This window comes from Anopheles maculipalpis, chromosome 2RL (genome assembly GCF_943734695.1).
Source record: "Anopheles maculipalpis chromosome 2RL, idAnoMacuDA_375_x, whole genome shotgun sequence".
Taxonomy (NCBI): Eukaryota; Metazoa; Arthropoda; class Insecta; order Diptera; family Culicidae; genus Anopheles; species Anopheles maculipalpis.
In genome coordinates, this window is record NC_064871.1 from 38,818,331 (window position 1) to 38,833,350 (window position 15,020).

Below are 15,020 nucleotides of genomic sequence, written 5' to 3' on the forward strand. Positions count from 1 at the left end.
TTGCTGTTTAATAATACAGAAGAATCCTTAGGTAGCAATCATGTCATGGCACCAAAAAAGGCAAGCCAAGTGCTGAGAAATTGAAGTGTTTATGGAAACACGAGCCAAAAAGTGCCACAAACACTACTACTTTCTATGAAGATTTATGTCAGGCAAAATGAAGTGAAAAAACAAACACATAAGCGCACACGTTCCACTTTCGATATCGTTCGTATTTCACTTTATTTCATCACTATTCGTTCGCTACACTTGTCACGTGGTGGACGAATCTGGCACCTGTCATACCATCGCTGATGTCCCGCTGTGCGTGGTGACTGTTTACCGTCCTCTCCGTCCAATCGGAGCCAATATTCAATTCGTTCTTACAGCACAAAAATTTGTAAGTTATTGTTATATGTACAGTTTACGCCCGTCCCGGCGCGCACGTGACACACCTGTTGTCATACACAAAGCGATAACAAACCGTTCCGTACGTTCGTGTACAAAACACCTTAAAAGTTGGCAATTAATCTTCCCCGACGTACTTCCGCGAAAGGAAGATTTCATTTTTACACAGAAATTTCCTGTATCTGTACACGCTTTTTACTGCTGCTGGAGGATTCCATTGGCTGCTGTTGTTGCTGGGGTTGTTGCGGCTGATGTAGATGATGCAGATGCTGATGAGGATGAAGATGAAGCTGATGCAATGACGGGGGTCGTAAGATGCCCGCACCACTACCACCCTGCACCAGAAGTTCTGTTCCGTCACGGTGCGTGTAGTCCTTGGACGTTACTAACGAGCGGGTACTACCACTGATGGCAGGAGTTGATCGGAAATCATCACGCAAATCCCGCCTCCTGGTCATGGTGGCGATACTGGTCATCGTTGGTCGAGGTGCGGGATCGGTCGAGGTAACGAGCAGATGCGAAACTTCTGCCAGATCGTACTGCGTCGATTGATTGCAAAGCTCCTTCGGTAAACTAACGACGGAATAGCTTCTGGTTTCACGTGGATGAGCAGGAGCGGCTGGATGGTCGGATCCAAGCGATGACGCCGATCCGGATGAGGACTGTTCGTCCGATGGGTTCGGCGATACAATGGAGACTTTCTTCGGTGAAACCGTACGCTGATTGCTGCAGGACGATTGATGATGATGGTACAAATGCTGCTGCTGCTGCTGCTGCTGCTGTTGGAGTTCACACTTGTGCGAGTGTTTAATCGCGGAAGTGCTGCTGCGTCGCATTGAAGTAGCATGTCCATGGCCGTGATAGTGTGGTGTCAGCGAGAGTTCGATTGTTTGTATGCTGTTAGGACCACTGCTTGGAGCGGCTTTTGCGGTCGTAGCAGTAGCACTAGCGGCACTAGAACCCACCCGCCCCGATGCTCCCTTCACAGACACTTGCTCATCTGTTTCCAGCGACTGTTGCAGTTGTGCGTGAGTGGTACTGAAGGATGTTTCCTCCTTCAGCTGTTGCCCATCGCCAGACGCAGCAGAGGCTGCGGCAGCGGCCGCCGCAGCAGCCGCCACAGCACCAGACGACGATTCGACCACATTCAAACGGGATTCGAGCTCGAGCAGATTGATCTTCATGCGGGAATTACTTTCGCGCTTTTCGCGCTGATAGTAGATCGCGACAAAGATCAGCACGTTGAGAAAGAGCAGAAAGCACCCGACACCGATTGTGATGGCGAGGGCGGTCGAGTAGCTGCGATGGTAGCTGTTCGTCAGTCGGTTAATCAGACTACGGTTGGAGTCGCCATGTTGGGCGGGAAGCGCGGAATTGTGCAGCGGCCAGGATGCCGAAGCCGTCTGGATGAAGGTTATATTTGGTGGACATTCTGCGGAAAGGGGATGGAATAGATGAGGCCATCGAAGCGGGCCAAACATACTGCACAGCAGCAACAAGTTCGTTTACCTACCCGTCGAAATGGATTGCAGTATGGTGGAGGCGATCGTTTCCGTCTTATGCATTTTAGAGGTGGTCGACGTTACGAAGCCGATGTGCATCAGCGGAGGTTCTATGATCTGTTCCCGCACGAGTCCTATTGAAGAGAAGTGGTTAAGAAATTCCGTTTGAAGATAAATACAGGGTTTTCGAGGATATAATGAACCAGTTCGCCGAGATATTGATCTTTTCAGGTATATTATTGATTCAATTTGCGAGATTATGAATCGCTCCGATGCTGTCGTTGGTTTGTTCGATATTTTTGTAGACCAACCGGTGCTGTAAAACGTCTAGGCGATCTGGACAGTGCCCTGAACTATGGATACTAGGTTGGAAAACAAGTGATTCTACAATCCAGAGGGAAAATCCATATCTTCATCCAATCCATATATCCATATCTGAACAAAACAATATCTCGGCGAACTTGTTTGTTATACTCTCGAAAACCATGTAAGGCGCTAAAGTTCATGAATGGTTTGCTCACATACCATCGTAGAACATTGGATTCTCTTCACTGAAATGATGATGCCTCATCGATAGCTCGGGAATGTTGAAGGAAGAGTGCAGTTGTGGAATCAGGCTAAGCCAGAGCGAAAGTTTATGTCCTCGGTAATGACTCTTCGGCACAACTTGACTTCCTGTAATGGGACAATTTTCAAAAGAATCTCATTTGAGTATAACATGAATACGTAACTATTGAATTAGTTAAATGAACGTGTAAAAAACGTAGCTTCCTTCGTCTCCTACTATCTTACCTATTTCCATGAAAACCTGATTGGTGGTGTCGTAATGTCCCCAGAACGGTAGATTGTACTTGATGGTGGTAAATCCACTGTACACATAGTCACTGTCCACACTGTAATAGCTCGGTTCAGTCTCGCTTCGCCCCCCAGCAGAAGATTCTCCCGCATCCTCCCGATCGTCACCATCCTCATCACCATCCGGACCCTCGTTCGCTCCTCCAGGCAGCCCGCTCTCCTCGCTCGATCCATAACCGCCCGTTTCGCCTGAATTGTACCGTTGAAAATCGTTCGAATATCTCGTTCGCTTCCGGCGCGAATGTTTCTGCTGGCGGTTGACGGTTTCTTTGTGGTAGTATTGCTGTAGCTGTTGCTGCATCAACGCCTGCTCCGGTGTAAGCAGAGATTGTCCAACGATGGCCGGAAGTGGCGTTCGTGGTTGAAGCGGATCCTGCTGCCGAAAGGACGACAGGAGCTGACGCATGAGCGTCTCGTTGTGTGGTTTCTTTGCCGGATTCCAGCTACGCTTATTGTTACTGTTTACGAACACATCCATTCGTGGTGAACGGAGCCCGTTCGGGTTTCTGACCAACATTGAAGGAGAGAGAAAAAGCGTGCGCGAATGTTAAAAGCTGAAAAGTACCAGGCGGCTCCATCGGTGCTACGCTAGTGCCAACGCTTTGTACGGCGGTCAATACGTACCCTGTTTTTACAAAATTACACAAATAGCGCATCACCGTACTGCTGACCTGCATATCCAGCCTGGTGAGGGTGAGTGGAAACATCGGTGATGGTGAGAATCCTAATGCAAAAGGCACATCCTCGCCTCGAACGGAACCACTCCGCTACGGGTGCAGAAGATTATCAGAACAAGGCAACGGTAAGTAAAGAATTAGCATAACAATATAAAATATTCACATTAATGCAATAATGAGAGAAAAGAAATAACAATTTACTTATAGTTTTTTCATAATAGGGAACTTCAGCTCATTAAATGGCATAACTTAAAGCGTTACAATGTCCGCACTTTAACAACTCAACTTTACAACATACCTGGGGAAATTTCCACTCATGAGACTGATGCTTAAAGTGTAGAAAGTACGATCGTCCACCCTGCAGGCTGTGCAGATGGCTTAGCTGAACCAATGGAGCGGCCGTCAGTCCATCACTCAACAGCTCCAACACTGCATCCCGATAGCCATAGGCGCTTCTTGGCGAACGTTCCCAGTTGGTGTACTCGTTCTAAAGGAAAAGAAAAAGCGAGCGAGCGAGCAAGAAGAAAAAGTGCATTAACACTTTGTCAACAAGGCGAACAAATTTGACCACGTTAATTATAAAAAAAATCAATCTCCAAACTTTCGAAACGTTAAAAGCATTCATGGTGAAAATAGCACGACGCATCCCGCTTGCAATCACAATGTTAAAACTAAAAATAAAATAAAAACACCCCTCCCCGTCCACACATCCACTACCAATCCCTCTCGATGCCGACTAAAAGTTATTCCTTCCTGCTACCTCGTACTGTACGGAAATCGAAAAACGAAGTCCAAAATAAATGTCCCTGACAGTTGGTTTCGTTTCGGACATTTATTTTGTGCTATTTTTCTTAACGCTATCCTTTCTTTCATCCCCCAGGCCCGCTGTTGAATGGATTAAACCTCCGAAGAATTCGATTCTGGTACCTCGGTTTGACTTTTGCCCATTTATTAGTTAATTGGCAATTTACGGATTTGCGCTTCCGTTGGCTTCCCTTTGGTTGTCAACGCTTACGACCGAAGCGTTAATAAGATTTTTTGTGATTAATTTACAGCCCCTCCCCGAACAGGCGGCAATCTTCTCCAGACATGGCTTAAAATACCCTTGCCTGTCTGCACTCTCTGTCCTCTCGTCATTAATTTTGTTTGGCTAATCAATTTAAAACAAATTTAGCAAATATTTGCGTAGCCAAAGGTTTTTTTTTTTTTCAAGAATGGTGTTGTCGATGATTTAAAAAGGATGATCAGAGGGATGAAAGGTAAGGATTGGCCGTGGTGCGTTGTCTTTCGTTTTTCGACACTCTTTTCTAAATATAGAATGTGTAAGGAGGAAAAGGCACATGTACGCGGGAGGCAGGGGATCGAAAGAGACATTTATAAATGTAGCGGTAAAAAGTAAAAGATTACTGTAGCCACTGAGCTAAAGAGCTTTTCCCTCGTCTTAATTAAAGTTGCATGAAAGACAAGGGGACGAGAGTGTCCATTTTTTGTTTTGCTTGAAACTTCCCTTTACAAACTTTCAAAGTTCAGCTCCTTACAGGGCTACTCGACAACGTTGTCGCGAGCGAGACGTGGCAGCTGTAGAGACACTTTTTCCTGTTTTCCAACAAACCTCTATAATGATGTGATGAAGTTATGTTTTCAACCTTTTATTCGATTTTTAATGTTTTTTTTTAATTATCTCTAACAGGACGGCTCTTAGTTACAAATGTCACAGGGCATGTCCTCCTTTCATTTTTCCTTATTCCGGACCTACTTGGTTTCATTTTTAATGGTAATTGCTAAGCTTTTTAAGATTAGTTTTAAGTGAGGACTGACTTACCTCACTACGTGGTATTTATAAATCAATACGGCCAAGCCGTTCTTACGAGAAAAAAAGTATTTTGTATTGCCAAGCACGAGGCAACAGCATTCGGAGGAAATTTCTACACTGTCGTAAAAAGGAAGGCAGGCCTAACCTACAGTAAAATGTTCTTCAATCCAGTCCAGCTTTGACACAGCGAATTTGACAGCGTTGGTGTTGGGTTCGGGAGTGTTTGGCGGGCTCAGTTTCGCTCTTGCTGCTGCGGGACAGAACTTGCGAATCATTATTGAATCTGATACTGATTTGGTCAAGCTTGGAGTATCACTGCTGGACTGTAATAGAGAACACTGTGCACAGACAAATGCTTGTCTGTCTTGTCTCCAGTCCAGATCCAAATGTAAAGGTCGATAATAGAAGAGCCATGAAATTACAATAGTCGAAAATCGGAAACAAACACACACCATCGATGCAATTGCCACACCAATATCACAGAATTTACAAAATACATCTTGCTCATACATCTAAAACCACGATCATACGATCACGATCATACATCTAGATCATCATCAGCAACCACGCATTGGGCACTCATTCACAACCGAGCATGCCAGGGATAAGGCAAATAACAAGCAGGAAATGCCTTGTGAATATTTTGTGTGTTACATATAGTCACCACAATCGATTTGCATATTCAATACAATTGAGAAACGTCCTGGTACACTACAAATATGCATCTGAGTTAAGTTGTGTTAATACTAAAGACTTTTGTATCTCAAGACTCTAAACACTTTTGGGTGAAATGAATAATTTATAGTAAAAAGTAATGTTATTTCTCTTTAATTTATTCATTTGACTTATTGCGAGAAGTTATTGTCAGAAAATTCCAATAATTTTCCAACGGTATTTACAGCTTTAAGCTAAATGGAAAACGAAAACAAATCAAAGATGTTTTTGTCAAAGTATCAAAATTATTATCAGTAATAACAATCGATCAAACAACCCTGTGTTTGCTGCTGGATTCGCATGCAAAGTTTTTTTGCTGTTAATATTAAAAAAGCCTCCTTCGATTTGGTTTCAATACGCTAAAATGTTTGAACTTGCTGGCCTTCCTGTCTGCTTGCTTGCCTGCCTGCCGCTAAATAATTAAATTGCTTGTTATTGATTAAAACGAGCTCAACCAGCTGCTGTGAATTGAGGCACCGAACGCGCCGAGCTCGACGGAAGGACAGCTACTTTTTGCTTCTTCTGGTATGGGGGCTTTTTTTCTTCGTAAAAACCACCGGCAACTTTTCGTTTCATTATTCACCAGTTTTGGCGAGCTACAAGCTTAAAGCACCCGGGCACACATCGTACTTCAAGGGAAGGAATTAAACTGATTTTGTTTAAAAGATAGTTTACGCTTTCTCCTTGGCGACTGTGGTTACGGTGTGCCCGGGGTTTTGCGGCATAACCGCAGCTCACGCGAAAACCTGGGGCGTCTTACCTTCAGCGCGGAGTAAATCTCGTTCAGATGGTACCGGTAGGTGTTGCGTACGAAGGTGCGCAGAATGCGGTCGCGCTTGGTTTCGTTGAAGCCGAACTCGAGATCGGCGGCCGTCAGCTCGAGGTAGGACTCGTACGTTGTCAGCCCGAACAGGACGTCCTGCTTGTGGAAGTTGCTGAACTCGATGCCGCTGGTACTGGAAGTAGCACAGGTAGAGCCTTTAAGTATCGAAAACTTTTGCAACAAGGCTAAAGTTACTGGCAATGAAGAAAAAAAAAAAGGCCACGAAAACTCGAGCCTCCAAAACATCATCATCTCTCATCATTGTTATTACCAGCAGCATCAGCGGAGTAAATATTGTCTTACCTGGCGATCGCGGAGTCGGTCGGTATTTTAAGATTATTAATAACGGCCGCTTTGGCCGGTGTTATGACGGTTCCGTCGACAAACGGTGCAAATCCTGGCAAAAATCTGTTTCGCCGCGAGCCGCAGTAATGAGTGAAAGGAAATTAAAAATCAGCACAAGATAATAATTATCAGCGAGAGTTTTGTTGATATTTTTGCTGCCCCCACACAAAAGTTGGATTGCTAAGTATTTGTTTAGGGGGTTTCTCTCTTTCTCTCTCTCTCTCTCTCTGCTCTTTGATAATATCTATTTACTGCCTCAAGTCGATTGGGCGAACGGTGCGACCTGACTCAGAGTTTTGCCATGTAATCTGAGCAATCGGGGCGGACGATTTTCGATTTAAGAGCACTGATTTGCACTTTTGTTTTAATATAATAATAGAATGAAAAGCGCAGAAAAGCGGCATCTTTTATCTGGCTTCTGCGAAGAAAGTTAAAAAAGGTGCTTTGGAATTGTTTTGCATTTATTGCACTTTAATTGGCACTTTCGTCGGCACCGTTTGGGGGTGGTTTGCGAAAGAAAGGGGCTGAAACATTCGTGTGGAACGTAAAACATGTTGAAAAAGTGGCCTCATGGGATTCATCGGTGAAAAAGGTTGAACGTATAGTTCCAAATTTGCTTTCACATCTTTTTACGCATGAAACCTTCTTTCGTTTTTACTAGAACAACTAGTCCTCCATTTGTAGTTTCTGTTTTTTTCTTTCGGTTTAAATTAATAAACTCATAATATGCTAAAAAGGAGCGATACCTGGAGCCTGACCGTCCTTAATGAATAAAAAAAAATATGCTAAATATGCTAAATAGAAATTTAAACACGTAAGATCGCAGTTGATAGCGTTTAAATAATAGCGCTGCGGCATGAAACAAGCGAAGTAAGAATGGAATTTCAGTGTGCTCTTAAGACATATTATTTTTTACATTACAATGAACATTATTATACAGCAAGTAAACATATTTGACCTTATTATGATTTGCTGTAAAGGCTGTTTTTTTATAATAAACGTAAATTAAATTTTAAATTACCGACAAAATTTTAACCTTCTTTTTCATACATAACAGCGAATCAAATACACAAAATCTAAAGAATTTGAGTTGGGCATAGTAGATAACGTTAAGTGTGGCACATGCGACAAAATCGACAAATCAAAATACAAATTTTTAGAATGCAGCGAGGTTAAAAAACTGTAGAATAAACTAAAAATAATTACAAATGAATTAAACTCAGTTAAGGAATACGGCCTGGCCGTCATTACGAAATAAAAAAAAAACTAAGTACAACTTGCAAAAACCAGATTTGATTGCTTAAAAAAGAAAAGAAATTAAAATACTGAGCAGACAGTGTTTACCGCCTTAGTTTGGACTGGCTGCTGCATTCGGTTTTTGATTGACTGTGTATATTTTTGAATGTAAGCGTCGGATTTTTGATTGGGAGTATTGATTTTCATCCGCCTGATTTATGAGGCCGGGGCCACACACAACCGAAGCAGACCGAAACGGCTAATCAAATTTAACAGTAAGTAACGCTCTTCCCTGGTTGTGTTGCAAAACAATAAATTATTTTTCGATTTTTTTTTGTAGATATTATTAACCAATTTACTGTATTTTATGGTCAAATTAATTTTTTGGAAGGATTTTTTTTATTTTTGTGGGCCAACCCGCAAGAACAACGAAACAGTCGAAGAAGCGTTACATTTTCATGTTCCGTTTTGGTCTGTTTCGGTTGTGTACGACCCCGGCCTGCTTGATTGCTTTAGACTATGCATTGTTTTTTATATGCAAAAATGTTTGTTTTTTTCGGTAACTAGAAGTGTTTTTTGTATAATATATTTTTAATATTTTATGCTAATTTAAGGAACATGCATTGGGTGTTTTATGTTTAATGTTATACGAAATTTATGTGAATGACATGTACGTAACAGATTACTTGAAATCTGTAGTAGTGAATTCTTGGAGATAAACCTTTCTCTGCGTGATTGTGCGTGTTCCAACCGATTCGTCAAAAATCCGATTCTTGCATTCAAAAATATACGCGCGTCAGCCAAAAACCGAATGGGTCAGCCAGTCCAAACTAAGACGCTAAACCGTGTATTTTCACGATACATAGAATTCATAAAAAGCAAAAAAAAAAAATTTTCTAGACTCACTAGATATAACTTATTTCAGATATCAAGTTTAAAAATGCACCTGTATTTTTTTAAATAATAAAAAAACTATATAATTTCATGATTTTATGTACAATAATCTCTGAAGGTCGGCAATCAACGTGCGCCAGCTGGATTAATCTTGCCGCCGTGTAAAACCAACACAATTACAATTAATTCGTTGCACCAAGGTGTTGAACAACGATATTTTTTCAGTTATTCAGCTTCTATCATTAGGCAACAATAGCTAAATCAGAACGTTATATTTGATTGTACACACGTTATCAATAAATATTTATAAATAATCATTCCCCCATCAACCTTCAATACAAAGTATCTTATTCAAAATGATTTTTCAACGTCCATCTCATCCCTTTCGCAGCATTGACTTAATGAGGCAACATTTAACCACCAATAAACCAGCAAACATTTCGATCATAAAACAAGGGATGCATGCTAAATCACCCACAAAACAGTTGAAATAATAATCAACCACATTAAAAACATTGTAAACATACAGCGAAACTCCCATAAAATAATAATTATGCCATTGAGTCATAACCTTCGTTTTGTGTCACAACTAAAAAAGGGTACCATTTTGCGAATCTGTTTCAAAAAGGTTCGCACGATCTGTGACCGTGTTAAAGCATAATTGAAAGTATAAACACTCCAAGGGAAGCAATACGGACAGGTCGTTCTTTATGAATTTGAAACAAAAAACACACACTCCGAGGACACATCATGAAACATTTATGATGTAAAGCTAATGGGTTGCCGGTTTGCATGATCAACAACCCTAACTTTCCCTCCGGACTTGTGCGGAACCTTTGCTGAGTTGGTTGAAAAAAAAAGAAGTATACTTTTTTTCTTTTTCTTGGCTTGATGACCTGCTGGCCATGCCGGGCATCTAGTGGCTTACGAGACTTATTAATACCGCGTAGTTAGACAGCCAGTCCGGATGGAATTTGATTCCCGGTCTACGCTAATGAACAAATAAACACGCGGTCAAAACTTACCTAGGACTACTCAACGATATATTCATAAGCTCCGCTAGTGACTTGGTCCGCAAACAGGGGGCCAAATCTTCGTTCACCACGTCGCCTGTGCATGAGGTCTGTTGGGCTACTTTCCGCTTCACGGACAGTGGATCCCGCTGGATAGCCCACGGTGACAGTGCGGAACCGCTTAGCAGGACCACACGGTGGATTAGATCTGTCCAAAGGAGATCGCTTCAGTCGGTGTCGATATGGAAAGGGGTTTGGGTAACTTACCGCCTGCCACTGGTGATACGGAGAGAATGTTGGCGAGGGCCGCACCCGTCCCGTGACCCATCAGCGTAATCTTCGCCGGATCGCCCCCGAACGCGACCAAGTTCTCGCGCAACCAGTGCAGACCAGCCACGAGATCCATCAGCCCGAAGTTGCCTTGAGCACTTCCCTTAGCACCAGTTTTCAAAAAACCTTCCGAACGGCGAGGAAGAGTTGGGGAAAAAAGTCGGAAAAGGTTAGTTAGTCGGTTGGATAAACTATGCCATGGTACCAATGGTGCTCATCAGTCGGCTTGGGTCGCGTGGGGTTGCACCAGTGTGGGTTTAGCTTTATTTGAATTCTTTTCTTCATTGCGCCACCCATCGGAACGGAAGAATATTGTTTCAAACGTGTATTCGATGGCGTCGTAGCTATGAGTTCACTCAGAAAAGCAAACAAACTGTGGTGAAGTGAGAGGAATAAAAAAATAAAACTATTCACCAGATAATGATCTCGCTAATTTGCAAGATTTCATTCTGCGGGATGGACATTGGTTTCGTTACGCTTCGTGGCCATGCCGACGGAAATACATGCGGAAAATGTAGAAGTGCTACAGCGTGGTGAAACGCAAAAAACTGGAAGGAAACTACTTTGAATTACTAACTGTTTCAGTGTTCTCTTTATAGCGGAAAGTACTCGTTTGAAGTTATCTGTTCGATCGTGGTTTTGTTGAAGTGCATGCTTTACTTTTTGTTATGTTTTCCAATTTCTTATGGAGTTCTTAGTCTCCTCTACTATGAGTATAAGAAATGAATATTAATCGATTTTTAAATATTGTTTGAGTTTTTTGGATTGGTTGTTCCGTGTCTTCAGTACTAATTACGGTTTTATTTTTCTAGTCTTGTCGATGTAATAATTAAATCAAATTTAATAATCGATGTAATAATCAATCAGATTTGCATTTACAGGGTGTTCAATATGTTCGAAACCAACTTTTCATAGATTTGTAGTTTTGCACTTTGTGTATTCTGCGTATTAGAATTGTTGTCACCTTTAGTATCATGTAATGGCTAACCGATGTATGCGATGTCGACTAATTGTCACTAGTTTTGTAAAAGAATGCCACAATATTATAGTAAAATTGTTTGTGGTTGGTGAGCAACCCGGCCAAATATTCCGACGGTTGAAATCTCACGGAATGAAGCGGAATTTTGTTACGGACTTACGATTCGTCGGTACCGGGAGACGGGCTCGACCAAAGAACCGTACAAAAACCGGCAGTTATCAAGGTGGTGAGGGAGCGGATCCGTCGAAAATAACCCAGAAGATCAGTGCTGACCTGAATGTATCGATCGGAACGACTCACACCATCATGGCGAAGGACATAGGAATTACATGGAGTAACGGAGGCTGCAAAGAAGAAGAGGCTGGACAGATGCAAATTGATACTTTCGCGGCACGCAGGTGGCATGAGTGCGTGTTTTCCGACGAGAATCAATTCGTTTTGGCCACCATTCTGCCAGTCTCAAACTAACATCCCTCGGTTCCAGAGTGCCGCGTTGGTAATGGTTTGAGGATATCCGTATCCAGGACCAGTGGGAAGCTCCCACTGGTTTTTATCGAAAAAAATGTTGAAATTAACGCCGCGTACTACAAAACCGAGGTTCTGGAGAAGGTTGTGGCTCTGGCTTCAGGATCTCGACGGGAAGGATCATTACATCTTCCAACAAGACGGCGCTCCGGCCCACACGGCGAATATCGTCAAAACGTGGGGTCAGGAAAATTTTACGGAGTTTCTAGATAAGATGTCATGGCCTCTCAGCTCTCTGTACCTCAACTCCCTTGATTACTATGTATGGTCTTACATGCTGGCCAAGTAAAGCGAGTATAAAGTGTACACTGTCGATCCTTCTTTGTGCTCGTGATAAAGCACAAAGAAGGACGTGCAGCCAGCAAATGTGCCGAAAGGGTAGCAAATTGAACTGATTTTTAAAGTGTATTCGAACATATTGAACACACTGTACGTTTTTAAATGCACTATGTTGTGTATGAATAGTTTATTTTTTATATTGTTTTTTTTTGTTAAATTTTCCTGCTCAGCTAATAAATAAATTATTCGTAGTCAGTTATAAAGCAAGAAAATAATTGAAGATAATTACATTGTTTTCTATTCCTTTCTGCGTCTTTCAATTTGTCCCACCCTACGTAATTATTGAGTGCATACGCTGGAAGGTATGCAATACATGGTTCAATTTATCATTTATTTTTCTTACAAGCGATCATAGAATTCCAAGATCATTAATGGACTTGCACCAAGAGATGATCCAAAAGAGCTTCTTACACCAATCAAAGCTATTCTTAAAACTAATTCTTAACCGTGACGTTTAAATGTACTGTATTTAATTTGCAATCTTTATTACGTTCTCTACATAATCCCTTCCGTACAATATTTATTCAAGCATCAAATCATCCATAGATAAACATTATTCGGATAAAGTTGTGCTAACCGTAAACAAAATTCTACTCCATTTGATTGAGTCACGTAGCCACATAGTCATGATTGTGTGTATCAACAGGATGTTTTTTTTTTCTCTTCACACAGTATCACACTGTGCCCGTTTTACGAACTCAACTGCATAAGGCTATACCGAACAGATGTGTCGCGTGCTACGGCCGCCGTGCAAACTTCATAAAAATGTCAACAGCCTTTGTTCTAAGAGGTGGAAGTTTGCCGAAAATAAAACAAAAACACAAAACACCTGCTTCCGAAGTTGGTAAGCTTTATTCGAAACTTTCGCACAAAGAAAAACATCAAATGAAGGTATTTATCTTGCGAACTTTCGCTGATGAGCACTGTGGCCCCATGGTCGTGGGAATCAATGGAGGAAGCAGAGGTGGATGATTATGGGAAGTAGAAAGATGGTGGTCGGAACCGGGACGTCGCACTTACCTAAAACTCCTAGCCTAAAATTTATTGTAACTACGATAACATTCCCGTTCATTGCAAGTGTCGAACCATCGTAATGGTTGCCAGAGTTCCACTCGTAGGACTCGCCATGGATATATACAATTGATGGTTTGAGGTGATCTGGCCGATGAGCGGTATCATCTAGCGTGTCGGGTTTTGGGTTGGGAGGGTTAGAGGGTATGCGTAATATTACAAGAAAATTAGGAATCAGAATTAAACCATTAACAATTCGTTTGACAACTGTTTGCTAACAGGGAGTTGATAGGGATCTGTGGAGAGAATATATTGGTCGTTGCTGATTCCATCGGACGACTTCACTCCCACAATGCTTGCAGTCGTGCTTAGAACGTTCTACACTGCAATGCACTACGGAATTGAGGCCGGACCATGGAGATAACTCACAGCAGAAGTACAGCAGCACCCTGCGAAGTGTTGCCACATTGCCACTTACCTGCGTGTGGCACGTACAGATTGAGATACAGACAGTCCTCCGACTGATTGACCAGTGTCGGTACCAGCCGTCGGAGTTGCTTCAGTCGATCGATTGGAAGGTCCCCCAATACTCCCGTATCGGTGCCGTCCAGTTTGGGCAGCTTCTGCGGACAAACTGGGGCAAACCGATCGACCAAACGCGGAGATTTCCACGTAGACGGAGTAACCGGAGGCATGTACCTGTGGCGAAAACGAGGAAAACACGATGGTGATGCTGCACGGCGTGTGGTGCACCGTATGGCTTGACCACCTACCTCAAACTGCCGATTGGAGGGGACGCGTACGGTACACCCAGGAAGCCCTCGACGACCACCGGTACCGTTCGGAAGACGATGCCACGCAGTGGTCCATACTTCGTCTTGACCAAGCTGTTGCTATAGGTGATATTGTTGAGTGAGCCAGCGGGTACCGCACCGGTTCCCGCAACTCCAGACGGTGACATTCTGCTCGTACCGGAGAGCCATATCGTTAGAAGCAGGAAGACTACCGTCAGTTGCCGATCGTGTTGCCGTCCGTCCGTGCGTCTCCCGAGTGCCTTCATTGGCAACGCGATCGTTGTTGGACCGTAGTCGGAAGCGGATGCGGTACTAGCATGCTTCGGAAGCGGGTTCGTGGTTGCTCGCACTATCCCAACCCACGGTGGCCACGGTACGGACCATTACCGAGGCCCTCCAACCGGACGCTGGACAAGTGGTCCAAGCTGCTGCTGCTGCTACTGTCACGTTCAGGACCATCCAGCCATGCCCTTTTTGAATAGATAGACACCTGCATTGAGACAGGTATATGCCAGAGACAAAAAAAATAAGGTAAGATTCACAAGTAACACACTGGGACTCTCTAAGATAATGAACCGAAAAATTGCTCCAAAAGATCACTTCACAAGGGACCGGTTCCATTGCGAGAGAAACAGCTCCAAGACTTCTGTTCACACGGAACACCAACGCACGACTACGCCTAATCTGTGGCAGAAGTTCTCATTTTATAGAGGCTCGACTGTACCATAAAAATGTCAAAGTCCTCTACAGTGTCTCAACTGCAATGAGTGAAGTAATTAACGT

General features: G+C 42.9%; 2 protein-coding genes across 2 annotated transcripts in view; one reads left to right on the forward strand and one right to left on the reverse strand.

Annotated features, from left to right (window-relative positions):
- The window catches only part of LOC126559566 (protein kish), a 416,586-nt gene that overhangs the window by 337,911 nt on the left and 63,655 nt on the right, over positions 1 to 15,020 (forward strand). The window lies entirely within an intron of this gene.
- On the reverse strand, positions 529 to 14,706 carry LOC126556766 (uncharacterized). Its single transcript, XM_050212246.1, has 13 exons — positions 14,217 to 14,706; positions 13,922 to 14,142; positions 13,453 to 13,611; positions 10,527 to 10,715; positions 10,272 to 10,467; positions 7,075 to 7,179; positions 6,709 to 6,904; positions 3,720 to 3,908; positions 3,369 to 3,511; positions 2,682 to 3,250; positions 2,415 to 2,564; positions 1,901 to 2,023; positions 529 to 1,819 (listed from the first exon to the last, which is right to left on the reverse strand). The coding sequence occupies exons 1-13, from the start codon at positions 14,501 to 14,503 to the stop codon at positions 549 to 551; spliced, it is 3,798 nt and encodes a 1,265-aa protein (XP_050068203.1). The 5' UTR covers positions 14,504 to 14,706; the 3' UTR covers positions 529 to 548.